Raw genomic sequence first — 12,729 nt, 5'->3', positions numbered from 1 at the left:
GCCTTGACTTTCTTTTTCCCCCTCCCTTTTCTTTTTGTGTTTTGTCGTTTGTCTGTTTCGTTTGTTTTTTTTTCCAGGCCTGACAGCCTTTTTCCGGGGGACGGCCGGATGTCAGCTTCTGCCTTGCTGTTGCTTCAGCTGCCATGAAACGGGGAGGGAGGGCTGGTATCTGGGAGGGGTTAATTGATGTGCTGGAGGAATGTTCTAGGATGTACCAGACGTTGGGATTGCGCATGCGTGTGTCTTTCCCGCCTGCATCAACGGCCTCGACATTCCATCTTCGGCCTGTCTTTTTGAAGTTATCTCACACCTGACACTTGAAGGACTTATGATTGGACTGGAGCTATGATCCTAAGGGGGGGGGAATGGGCTATTCTATATATCAATTGCTTTCGCGCCTAATTAAGCAGACTTTGCTTCGCAACTGCTTGCTTACCATTTATAATTAGTAAAAGTACTTTGGATTTCCTTCCCATGGAGTCTCTTAGTCTTTCTTTCCTAATTATGTAATGGAGTGATGCTGACAGGTGCTTTTCCAAGAAGCAACTTTCTTGTTTTTTCTTTTGAAGAGGTTTGGCTTCTCATCCAAGAGGCTTCTTGGACTGGATGGTGGGGAATGGAAGGATTGATACTCCTTGCAGACAGCTGGTCCTTTGCATCCTTTTAGAGGGTCGTTGAGGCCACATGGGGATTTATCTACGTCCTCAGTCACCTGAGTAGTGCAAATGGTTCCTGTAGTCTGCAATTTTTATGGAAATCCATTCATACTCACATCCGACTCTAAAAGGATGCAAATGATAAGCTGTCTACAAGGGGTATAAATCCTTCCATTCTCCACCATCCAGTCAGAGCTGAAGAAGCTTCTTGGATGAGAAGTGAAATGTCTTCAAAAGAAGAAAAAACCAAGGAAGTTCAGTTGCCTCCTGAAAAAGCACCTTTGGGACAACCATGACCTGGATGGCTGAGAATCTGCACAAATTGTCATAAATTAAAGAATACCCGTAATGCTAAATTACTTTTAGGCCTCTATCAGAGTAGCTTTCCAATTTTCCAAATTTTTCCAATTTAATTCAGAAAGATGGTCTGAGGGAGATTTAATTTTGAATCCAATCTTTCCTAAATTCCAGCTGATCCAAAGCAACTGTACTTTATTTTTTTTAAAACTTTAGTAACCTTTGAAGAGTTTGTAATATTCTCACTGTATTATTAGGATTTAGGATTTTCTGCTTGTCTATGCAAATCATAACGTGTGTTTAATGTAGACTAAAATGAGAATCACTTTTTTTTCTGAATAAAATGCTGGTTAACAGATATTAGTGCAACATTTGTAGTAACAGGTCTACAAGATGCGACCAACACATTTGAAGCCGCTTTCAACAAACCTTGACAGAACACAATTTGCAACAGCATCTAAAACTTTTGAGGGAGAACTGTTTTGTTGTAAAGGGATCGAAAGATTTTTGTTCAGTTCCACACAATGGCATGGAAAACCCTGTATTGTCTTATAGAATATCGAACAAGACAGTTGGAAGGTACCTTGGAGATCTTCTAGTCCAACCCCCTGCTCAGGCATGAAACCCTATACCACTTCAAATGGTTGTACAATCTCTTCTTTAAAACTTCCAGTATTGGAGCATTCACAACTTCTGGAGGCAAGTTGTTCCACTGGTTAATTGTTCTGTCAGGGAATCTTAATTCAGTTTCAACCAAAAAATTCTCACAAATGAAAGACTGAGACAAGGCTTCGGGGCAAAGATTTAGGCAAATACTACATAAATAAGCCTTCCAATGTATTGGTCTCCCTTGGGTCAATTTTGTAGTTTCAACAATATGGGGGTGATACAGATGAAGAGAGTTGTAAAAGATCTTGTAGGTCATCTAGTCCAACACACACACACACGCATGCACGCCCAAACAGAAGACCCTACACCATTTCTAACAGATGGCAGTCCAGTCTCTTGAAAGCTTCCAGTGATGAAGCTCCCACCACTTCTGAAGGCAACTTCTGTTCCATTGGTTGATTGTTCCTCATTGTCAGAAAATTTCTCCGTATTTCCAGGTTGAATCTCTCCTTCATCAGTTTCCATCCATTATTTGTCTGGACTTCAGGTGCTTTGAAAAAAAGCTTGACCCCCTCCTCCCTGTGGCAGCCCCTCAAATATTAGAACAGGGCTATCATGTCTCCCCTGGTCCTTCGCTTCACTAGATTAGCCATGCCCAGTTCCTGCAACCGTCGATAGTATGTTTTAGTCTCCAGTCCCCTAATCCTCTTGGTTGGTCTTCTCTGCACTTTTTCTACAGTCTCCATATCTTTTTTATATTGTGGTGACCAAAACTGGATGCAGTACTCTAGGTGTGGTCTTACTAAGGCTTTATAGAGTGGTATTAGTACCTCCCTTGACCTTGATTGTATCCCTCTGTTAATGCAACTTAGGATTGTATTGGCTTTTTCTGGCTGCCACTGCAGTCTCCCTGCCCAGAGCAGGAATCCTCATCACATCATCCCAGACCAATGACTGTCCAACCCAGGGGTGAAATCCAGCAGGTTCTTGAGAACCGGTAGCAGAAATTTTGAGTAGTTCAGAGAACCGGCAAATGCCACATCTGGCTGGCCCCGCCCGCATTTATTCTCTGCCTCCTGAGTCCCAGCTGATCGGGAAGGAATGGAGATTTTACAGTATCCTTCCCCTGCCATGGCCACCAAGCCACGCCCACAGAACCGGTAGGAAAAAATTGAATTTCACCACTGGTCCAACCTCTGTTGGTTGTCTGGGATCATAATAAAGATTGATTGATTCCCTCTGTTTGATAACCCTCCGTTCATGGAGCACCACAGAAGCAGGCCACTCCTGCTTAATAGGTCTCATGGTTAAGAAATCCCTCCTTATTTCAATCTTTTTTCTCTTAAGCTTCCACCCACTTTTCATGTCCTTCCCTTGGGCACAACAGAACGTATGTCCACACCAGTGGTGTGTTGGAGGCGGTGCGCCCAGGTCCGGGCATAACGGTGCCTGCCAGGAGCACCCGGTACCATTCCTGTACGGTGCTCCGGAGGGCCCACCCGCTTGCCCTCCTTACCTGTATTTGAGCTCTTTGGTGCTTCCACGCACGCGCAAGGAGCATACGGCGCCTGCGCGACACTCCAACAAGCATCTGGAGCGTCGTGGAGGCATTGCAGGAGGTAAGGACGCATGTATGCGCTGTGCGCATGTGCGTGCGTGTGTTCATGTGGTGGACGCTGGGCCCCGTTACACCATATGGAGTATGGGGGATATATAGTCATAACAACATTCCTTTTCTCAGAGCGTCAAGGACATCTTGCCCCGCACCTGGAGTGGCGTGACTGGGAGGCATCTCCAGTTGGGCTGGTGATTGATTGGATCATGTGATGGACATGTGGGTGCTGGGCAGGGACTTGAACTTTCACTTGGGTGGGGAAAACCTTGAAGAGTTACCACCATTGAATTAAAATACCTGCAGTATTAACATAGGATTCTCGCCGCTCCCTGACGATAGGCGTGTTGTAAACCCTAAAGGGAAAATGTAGATCCCATCACGCAGGTCTTAGAAAAAGAGATATTTTTTTAAATAAAAAAATCAAAATGTCTTTTTAATAAGTCGTAGTCCCCAAACCCGTCGCTGTATGCAGAGGTTTACCCATTCTGTGGCACACTATTGCATTGTCAAATCATTCATGGCCTTGTATTCTTCTACACTTGCCTGCAATAGAAAACAAAGAAAGATTCTGACTTTTTGGTCTACAGAATCAGAGATAAGCACTTCAGTAAAAGACAGTTAGTCCAGTCTTTTGATTAGCGGATGTCTGTTGCTTCACCATCCCGACAGTGGTGGGATTCAAAAGTTTTTACTACCAGTTCTGTGGCGGTGGCTCGGTGGGCGTGACTTGGTGGGCGTAGCAGAAGGATACTGCAAAATCCCCATTTCTTCCCAATCAGCTGGGACTTGGGAGGCAAAGAATAGATGGGGGCGGGGCCAGCCGGAGGTGGTATTTACCGATTCTCCAAACTGCACAAAATTTCCACTACTGGCTCTCTGGAACTGGTCAGAACCTGCTGAATACCACCTCTGCATCCCGGCATGAAAATGGCCACCAATGATGGCTTTATTAAGATCCCTTCATTTATGTTGTCAACTTGTAAAGCGTTGCCATGACTATTATCAGGTTGGCATTCGAGGGAGGATTTCATGCATGCCTTCGGCCAGAGTTGGATCTCATATTTCTACAACCTAGTTCGTGAATATGATCTATGACGCATGATAAAAGGGAGGAGATAGAGGGATAAAGTTCAAACGCAATTAAGCGGAAGCCAGTTTTGGCTCCGCAGGAGTACATGCCAGAATGTTGATCCTAATAAATGAATGGATTTATTTTGAACTTTGTCTCGAGGCTTGTAAATTAATTAGATCATCTTCTGGGAACTTCACAGATGTATTTTTTTTTAACTTATTTATCAAATTTATTTGCCGCCCTTCTCACGCTTCAGGGGACTCTGATTCTAGCCTCCTTAGAATGGAGCCAGGAACTGGGTATGGCTAGTTGGGTTTGGCTAGTCTAGAGAAAAAGAGGACAAGGGGCGACATGATAGCAGTGTTCCAGTAGTTGAGGGGCTGCCCCAAAGAAGAGGGGGTCAATTTATTTTCCAAGGCACTGGAGGGCAGGCCAAGAAACAATAGTTGGAAACTAACAAAAGAGAGAAGGTACCTAGAATTAAGGAGAAACTTCCTAACAGTGAGGACAATTAATCCATGGAACAGAGCTTGCCTTCAGAAATTGTGGGCGCTCCATCACTGGAGGTTTTTAAGAAGAGACTAGACAGCCACCTATCTGAAATAATATAGATCCTCTTGCTTGAGCAGGGGGCTGGACTAGAAGACCTCCAAGGTCCCTTCCAGCTCTGTTCCGTTCCATTCTATTCCTATTGCTCTGCTCTGCTCTACTTTACTGTATTCTGGACCCAGATTGTTAGGGGCAACATAGAAATACTACTTCTACGTTGCAAACCACTCGAATCATGCTATGAAGTGCTATGGAATGGTATATAAACCTAAAAGCTTGTGACCATGCCTGCTTATCTTACAGCGCACCATGCTACTGACTTTGACAATCCCCTATTTACACTATCCAATGAACAGTTTGGGGTTTTCAAGATGTTCCGTATCAGGTTTCTTACTCCCTGCTCCATTCAAAACCTCAGGACTTTGGCCTTAGTTTTACCTACAGTCTTCTGTATTTCCTTTACCGAGATGTTATATCTTCTCTGCCAGGCAAATTACTCTGACTTACCTCAAATGTGTTAAGCACGTGTTGGCAAACACCCATAAGGTCTTCCAGTCCCTTCTGGAACATGTCTACAGCAGGTAGGCCTCCTGTGCGATCAGAGAAAAATCAAATTTATTTATATGATTTGTATGCTGCTGACATCATCAGGCTTTAAAAGGTAAAGGTTCCCCTCGCACATGCCTGTTAGCTCTAGGGGACGGTGATCATCTCCATTTCAAAGCCAAAGAGCCAGCGCTGTCCGAAGACGTCTCTGTGGTCATGTGGCCGGCATGACTCAACACCGAAGGCGCACAGAACGCTGTTACCTTCCCACCAAAGGTGGTCCCTATTTTTCTACTTGCATTTTTTACGTGCTTTCGGACTGCTAGGTTGGTAGAAGCTGGGACAAGTAACGGGAGCTCACTCAGTTTACGCGGCACTAGGGATTCAAAACACCGAACTGCTAACCTTTCCGATCGACAAGCTGAGTGTCTTAGCCACCGCATCCTATCAGACTTTAGGTGGCATCAATAAGTTGGTCAAAATCATGAAATAGCAACATGAAATGCTGGGATCCATACAAATCCCTCAGGGCCCAAATAGGATAAAAATAACTTATCCTCCAATTCGTGCCTTTGCCTTGTAAATTAGTAATGTGAACATTAATTATTAGGCTGCATTTTTTAAAAACCCCTCCCAGTCTGCAATGAGCATGGAAGATCAGAAAAGGAGCTGAACTCCCTGCATCTCCCACCAGCTGATCTCCTTGCTTGTTTAAGGTAAGATGGCAGCCATGTCAGTGCAAACGAATGCCATCCCTTCGGACTTACGTCATGCAAGGGGGTTCCGCCTTGACTGACTAGGATTATGAGTATTTTTTTAACCTCCCCTGCCTTGCAGTTTGTGCTGTCTATATATCCGTGATGGCGAACCTATGGCATGTGGAGCCATTTGTCAGGGCACGTGAGGTGTTACCCTGTCAGCTGGCCAGCACACATGCGCGCGCTGGCCAGCTGACTTTGGCCTTCTTTTGAAGCCATTTTTCGCCCTCATGAGGGTGAAAAACCAGCCCTATGGGAAAACCGGAAGTTCAGGAATGTATTTCCGGTTTGCTCATAGGGCCGGTTTTAGCCCTCCGGAGCGTTCAAGAGCCTTCAGGAGGCTTCCCTGAAGGCTCCGGAGGGCTAAAACCGGCCCTAGAGACAAACCGGAAGTGACTTCCAGTTTGCTCGTAGGGTTTTTTTTCGCCCTCCTGAGCCTTTGGGGAAGCCTCCTGAAGGCTCTTGAATGCCATGGAGTGCTAAAACTGGCCCTACAAACAAACTGGAAGTACATTCCTGAACTTCCGGTTTTCCCATAGGGCCGTTTTTTCACCCTCCGGAGGGTTCAGGGAAGATCCTGAAGCCTCCGGAGGGCCTCTGGGGGGGGGGGGGGAGGCTGTTTTTGCCCTTCCCAGGCTCCTATAAAGCCTCTGGAGCCTGGAGAGGGTGAAAAAAACATGCCAAAAATGGGGGGGGGGAGCGCTGATCGTGGATGCATGAGCACTGGGGTCGTGCGCATAGCATTCTGGGTGTGGCATGCCCGCACACGACCCCCCTGCACTCCCCCAGCTTTTGGCACACAAGCCAAAAAAAGTTTGCCATCACTGCTATATATTCTGCATATATCCTCGCATGCAATTCTTGGGTCATCAAAGGCAGACAACCAAGTTATCCAAAGGTTAGCATCTGAAGACCAATCCATTTCATGTACACTATTTAATTACAATTCTTAGAGCAGCCTCTGTACTTCGTGTTAGCTTCCCTTAAACCGGATGGAAAGGATCTCAGGCTTGGAGAGGGATTGTCCCAATTCATACCAGAAGCAGGATTTACCCGGGAACTTTCCATTCTTGAGTCTCTTAGCCAATATCTTACATTTTGAATCACGATGCAAATTTTCTCTTGGTTTGTGTTATACCAGAGTCCAAATGACATGTCAAAGCCTAGACTGGGTGAGGAAAGAATCTTAATTTGTGGAGGGGGGGGGGGGACACACATTCAAAGTTTAATTTTAAGGAGGGAAGGCTATCTTAAATCCCTGCAAAACTTGAAAGAGATCTGCTTTTAACAGAAATGCAAAAAAAAAAAAAAGTTGAAATGTTGACAAGAGACCAAAAAAGATTTAGCTACCCAGAAACTGAATTTTCTACGCAGCTCTTTTACAGACACAATCCTTGTTGCTGTGGTTTAACGGCAAATTAGAGCAGAATCCGCTTCCTCCTTGCCCTTCACTGGAGGGTGACCTGTCATCGTTCTGGAAAGACAAGACTCCCTGGGGCAATGGAGCTCGTGAGCTGAAAAAGCAGGCACGAGGTTTTCTCATGAAAGGGAGAAGATGGCCGGCCTATTTTTGTTGCCCCCCCTCCTGTCCCCCCTCCCCCCAGGAAGAAGGGCTGAACGCTCTCACCTCTACTCTGGATGCGGAAGTTGATTTTGCTTTCCGAGGGATGGGTGATGCTGTAACCACAAAACTCAACTTCAGGGCTGCAGGAAAAAGAAAGAGAAGACTGTGACAGAGGCAGAGGGGAAAACATCAAAGGATGTTCTCTGTTTGTCTTATGCTCTGAAAATCATACACCAGGAAAGGTTGGGCTTTACATTTAGTACTCAAATGGATATATGTTATCTAATATATATATATATTTGGTGTATTCGGGTCTTTGCCCATGTGAGATAGAGTATCTTGGCGACGTTTCAACGAGGTCCCACTCGTCATCTTCAGGCTGGTGTCTTCGGCCTCGTGCATGTGCGAGCAAAGCGTGATCGGAGGTTGCAGCACAGGACTCAAGATATCACTACAATAGAGCTCAGGAGGTCATCACACACCCCATTACCCAGGTCATTACAACACAAAAGAACAATAGGCACACAGCCAGTACCTCAGCCACACAGAAGGTTACAAAACATCTGACTAATCTGCAAACATCAACTTCATCAACTAATCAAGATGTTACAACACAGCCAACCAATCTGCTTGCAGCAAGAGAGCCAGCACTCCACACCCCCCCACCAGTATTTATAGAGGGACGGCAGCATCGATCACGCTTTGCTCGCACAGCCTGGAAGATGACGAGTGGGATCTCATCGAAACGTCGCCAAGATACTCTCAATCTCACACGGGAAAAGATCCGAATACACTAAAACCTGCATATATATGTATGTATGTATGTATGTATGTATGTATGTATCTATCTATCTATCTATCTATCTATACACACACACACACACACACACACACACATATATTTAGAGTTACAACTACTTCCATTCTCTGTCCTTCGGCTCGTCACAAGAGACCATCCAGACAGAAACCCAATATTTTTACTGTTGCCTTTTTGTTACATTTGTTGTATTTGTGCTGATAAATAAATAAAGGGAGACTAGTATAGATCTATTTCAAGCTATTTAGCTCTCATCAGCTAGCCATACCCTTACTGGGAATCGAACCTGTGCTGTAAGGGAATGGCTAGCTGATGAGAGCTAAATAGCTTGAAATAGTTTCTGTCTGGATGGTCTCTTGTGACGAGCCGAAGGACAGAGAATGGAAGTAGTGATCTTCCGCCCATATTTGGGCATACCGGGGGTTGTAACTCTAAAAATATGTTTGTATGTATGTATGTACCGTATTTTCACGACCATAAGCCGCACCGGATTGTAAGCCGCAGTATCAGTTAATGTTAATTTTTTAAACTTTTTTCACATATAAAGCGCACCGGGTTATAAGCCGCGCTCAGAGACCCGGCTCCCCTTGGTTCCTCATCGAATCACGTGCGCAGGTTGCAACTGGAACTCCGTCTGCCCGAGTTGGGGCATTTTCTGGCTTGGGACGCTCCGGCGGCTTCTTCGGGAGGCAGCCCGCCGGCTTCGGCGAAGGCTGGGACGGAGAGCGCGGCGACCGTGGAGCATGTGCAAAGTACTTTCGCCTCCACGCCGGCCCCCCTCACCGCGCGCCGGCCTTCGGGGATGAAGGGGCAGGACTTCCCGGGCGGAAGGCATGCCTGGTCTGCGGCTCCAGCCCCGGCACCTTTCGGCCGAGCCTCTCCCGCCAGGCGGCCGCCTTCCTCCGCTGAGCGGCCCCGCGCAGCCACGCCACCCCGGGAGATCGCCAGCGCGGGGGCCTGGGGCGCCGCGGTCAGGTCGCTCTGTCCTCTCCGCCTCCCGCGCCTTGCCCGCCGCCCGCCCGCCCAGGATGCTGACCTACTGCCATGCCCCGCGCCCGCCACTGGCCCGCTCCTGTGCCTCCGCTGCCGCCGCCCTGCTCGGAGTCCTCTGGCTGCACGCCTGCTGCGGCATGCCCCATGTCATCCGCATCAGTGAGCCAGGCGGGGGGGGATGGGGCGGGCAGGGCGCCCGGGTTGCGGTCCCCGAGGCGGGCGGGTGGGCGCACGTGGCAGGCGTCGGCTAGCGGGACATTTCTGGCGCGGGAGGCTTCGGGCTCCGCTGCTCTCCCGGCTCTTGCCCGGCCGGCGTGGTGTGCTGGGAAGACCGGCGCCGCACTGGCCACCCGTGCGCCCTTGACCGGCAGCGCAGAGCCGGCTGGGGCGCGGAGCGGAGTTAGGCAGGGTGACTGCTGGGGCGGATGGGGTGCTCGGCGCCGGCAAATCCTGAAGGGCTGCGCCGGTCTGCCGTCCCTTCTTGCGGCGGTGGGGGTGACGGAACAGCCCAGTCTATAGGGGCTGGGAGCTGGGTGGCTCTCTGCTCTGACTCAGAAAGTAGCGAGGTTGAAGGGAGAGACCCGAGGGACGTGTGCATGCTTGCGAGCTTCAAGTTTGAGCGTCGGGAGGGAGAGATTTTCGATCTTTTTTCACACATAAAGCGCACCGGGTTATAAGCCGCACTGCCGGTTTTTGATAAAATTTTAGGATTTTCAGTGCGGCTTATAGTCGTGAAAATACGGTATGTTTGTATGTATGTATGTATGTATATATACTGTTCATATTACTAACACGTGTGTGTTTGTGTGTGTTGCCAAAGCGCTTGTCTGACAGGAAGCCTCTGAAAGGGGACTTACTTCCCCCTACTCCCATGCCCATCATCCCTGTCCTCTCTCTTCCCCCTCCCATGAGCTCCTCTTTCCCGCCCAGTCTATGATCCTGGCACTTTGCCCCAAACCCATCAGGCATTTCTCCATTGATCCACTGGAAGGTGAATGTCACGGGAGGAAGCTGCAAAGGAACTGACATCACATACAATTGCTGCTCTAGAATGCCTCACTCATTCTCCTTAACGGCCCAGGCTATCACTTCACCCTCCCATGATATCAGAAACAATTGCAGCTCTAGGACCCCGCACTTGCTCTTCTTAACGGCTCAGGCGTTCCAGAGTTATGCTGGAACACACACACACACACAGAGACACACTCCAGGGGTGTCCCTCTCTCTCCCCACCCCCCAGGATCTGTTTCCAGAGGGTAAATCCTCTGTGTACCAAATTTGGTTGAAAAATAAATAAATAAAATAAAATAAGAAGAGATATGCTTCTAATCAAGAGGAGAAGCAATCTAGAACTAAGGAGAAGTTTCCTGACAGTTAGAACAATTAACCAGCTATTTTAAAGAGTTGTAAAGGGGCGTTATAGGACTGGCCCTGTATCCTTTGAAGCTTTTTGTCTTCAAAGGAAAAATAGTTCTCCTTCCGAATAAGAAAAGTTGGGATCCACCCTGCAACAGAACCTTACACTCACTTTTTCATAATCATGTATCTCAAAGAATTGCCAAGTGTGTGATCTTCATTGTTGAGCACAAACGTGACACAGCTCTTATCCGACCCCTCAGCTCGTACCTACAGAGGAAGAGAAATAACATCAGAAGCTGGAAGGTAAAATTTCTAGGTTCTATCATATCTCACTCAAGACCTAAAATGGACACCTGACATCAAAGACATCAACAAAAAAGCACAACAAAGATTGCTCTTTCTGCGTTAACTCAGGAAGCTCAAACTGCCCAGGGAGCTGCTGATTCTGTTCTACAGAGGAATTATTGAGTCTGTCATCGGCACCTCCATAACTGTCTGGTTTGGCTCTGCAACCCAACAAGACAGACACGGACTTCGGAGGAGAATCAGAACTGCAGAAAAAACAATGGCTACCAACCTGCCTTCCATTGAGGACCTGCATACTTCACGAGTCAACAAGAGGGCTGTGAAAATATCTACAGACCCCTCGCATCCTGGACATAAATTGTTTCAATTCCTACCCTCAAAACGGCACCACAGAGCATTGCACACCAGAACAACTAGACACAAGGACAGCTTTTCCTGAACTCCATCACTCTGCTGAACCGACCATTCCCTCAACACTGTCAAACTATTTACTAAGGTTGCATTACTAATACTATTAATCTTCTCATCGTCCCTATCACCCATCTCCTCCCATTTATGACTGCATGACTGTAACTTTGTTGCTTGTTTCCTTACAATTTATATTGATTGTTTCCTAGCATGATTTGATTGCTTATTTGTACCCTATGACTATCATTAAATGTTGCACCTTATGATTCATGACATTCATGTATTTTTATTCTCCTTATGTACACTGGGAGCATATGTCCCAAAGACAAATTCCTTGTGTGTCCAATCACACTTGGCCAATAAAAAATTCTGTTCTGTTTTATTCTATTCTATTATAAAAGATGGGGTTTCTTTGGGCAAAAATGGCTTGAGAGCAGTACACCAGTATTAGAGGGTAGAATACCCTTCCTTTCTTCTACTTATTCTCTATATCCATCCATCCTTTCCCCAGCTATTGTAGCCATAGATAGGTAGGTAGGTAGGTAGATAGGCAGCCGGGGGGGGGGGGGGGACAGACAGACAGACACATACAGAGATTAGATAGATAGATAGATAGATAGATAGATAGATAGATAGATAGATAGATAGATAGATAGATAGATAGATAGATAGAGAGAGACAGACAGACAGACAGACAGACATAGACAGACAGAGATTAGATAAATAGATAGATAGATAGATAGATAGATAGATAATAGAGAGAGAGAAAGAGAAATACTGCAGCAATTTCCACTAATTATAATTAATGGGTGGTTGCTGATTTGCTTTAGGCTTAACCTGCTGGATTTCTGCCTGCTAGCCTAGAAGAACGCTGCCCACCTCCCTGCGGCCAGCCTTACCATCTGCAGCACGCGCGGCTGCTGCTTCTCTTCGTCTCCCATCTTTCCCGCATGCGCAGGAGCATAGGGGATGCCGGGAGTCGTAGTCTCCAAGTCAGGAAACCACTCCCCCCCCCTTCTTCTTTTCAAACAAGAAGCGTTCCTGGGAAAACGCCTCTGTAATGAAGGGGTTAAAACGCCTCCCGGCCGCCAGTTTCCTTACTTCCTCCCCATCGTCCAATCGGTAGCTACTTCCGCCTTTCACACGCATTCCCTCCGCGCGAAAGAACTTTGCTTCCCAG

At 47.1% G+C, this 12,729-nt stretch overlaps 1 protein-coding gene across 1 annotated transcript; it reads right to left on the bottom strand.

The window, feature by feature from the left end:
• Window positions 1-3,590: 3,590 nt before the first annotated feature.
• LOC116515885 (DNA-directed RNA polymerases I and III subunit RPAC2-like) lies at window positions 3,591-12,636 on the bottom strand. Its single transcript, XM_032228176.1, has 5 exons — window positions 12,449-12,636; window positions 11,005-11,102; window positions 7,730-7,806; window positions 5,306-5,388; window positions 3,591-3,720 (listed from the first exon to the last, which is right to left on the bottom strand). Exons 1-5 carry the CDS (start codon window positions 12,488-12,490, stop codon window positions 3,673-3,675), a joined length of 348 nt encoding a protein of 115 aa, XP_032084067.1. The 5' UTR covers window positions 12,491-12,636; the 3' UTR covers window positions 3,591-3,672.
• Between the last annotated feature and the right edge of the window lie 93 nt (window positions 12,637-12,729).

Source organism: Thamnophis elegans, chromosome 12, assembly GCF_009769535.1.
Source record: "Thamnophis elegans isolate rThaEle1 chromosome 12, rThaEle1.pri, whole genome shotgun sequence".
Classification (NCBI taxonomy): Eukaryota; Metazoa; Chordata; class Lepidosauria; order Squamata; family Colubridae; genus Thamnophis; species Thamnophis elegans.
Note: the sequence above shows the minus strand (reverse complement) of the source record. Positions and strands in the feature narration are given on the sequence as shown.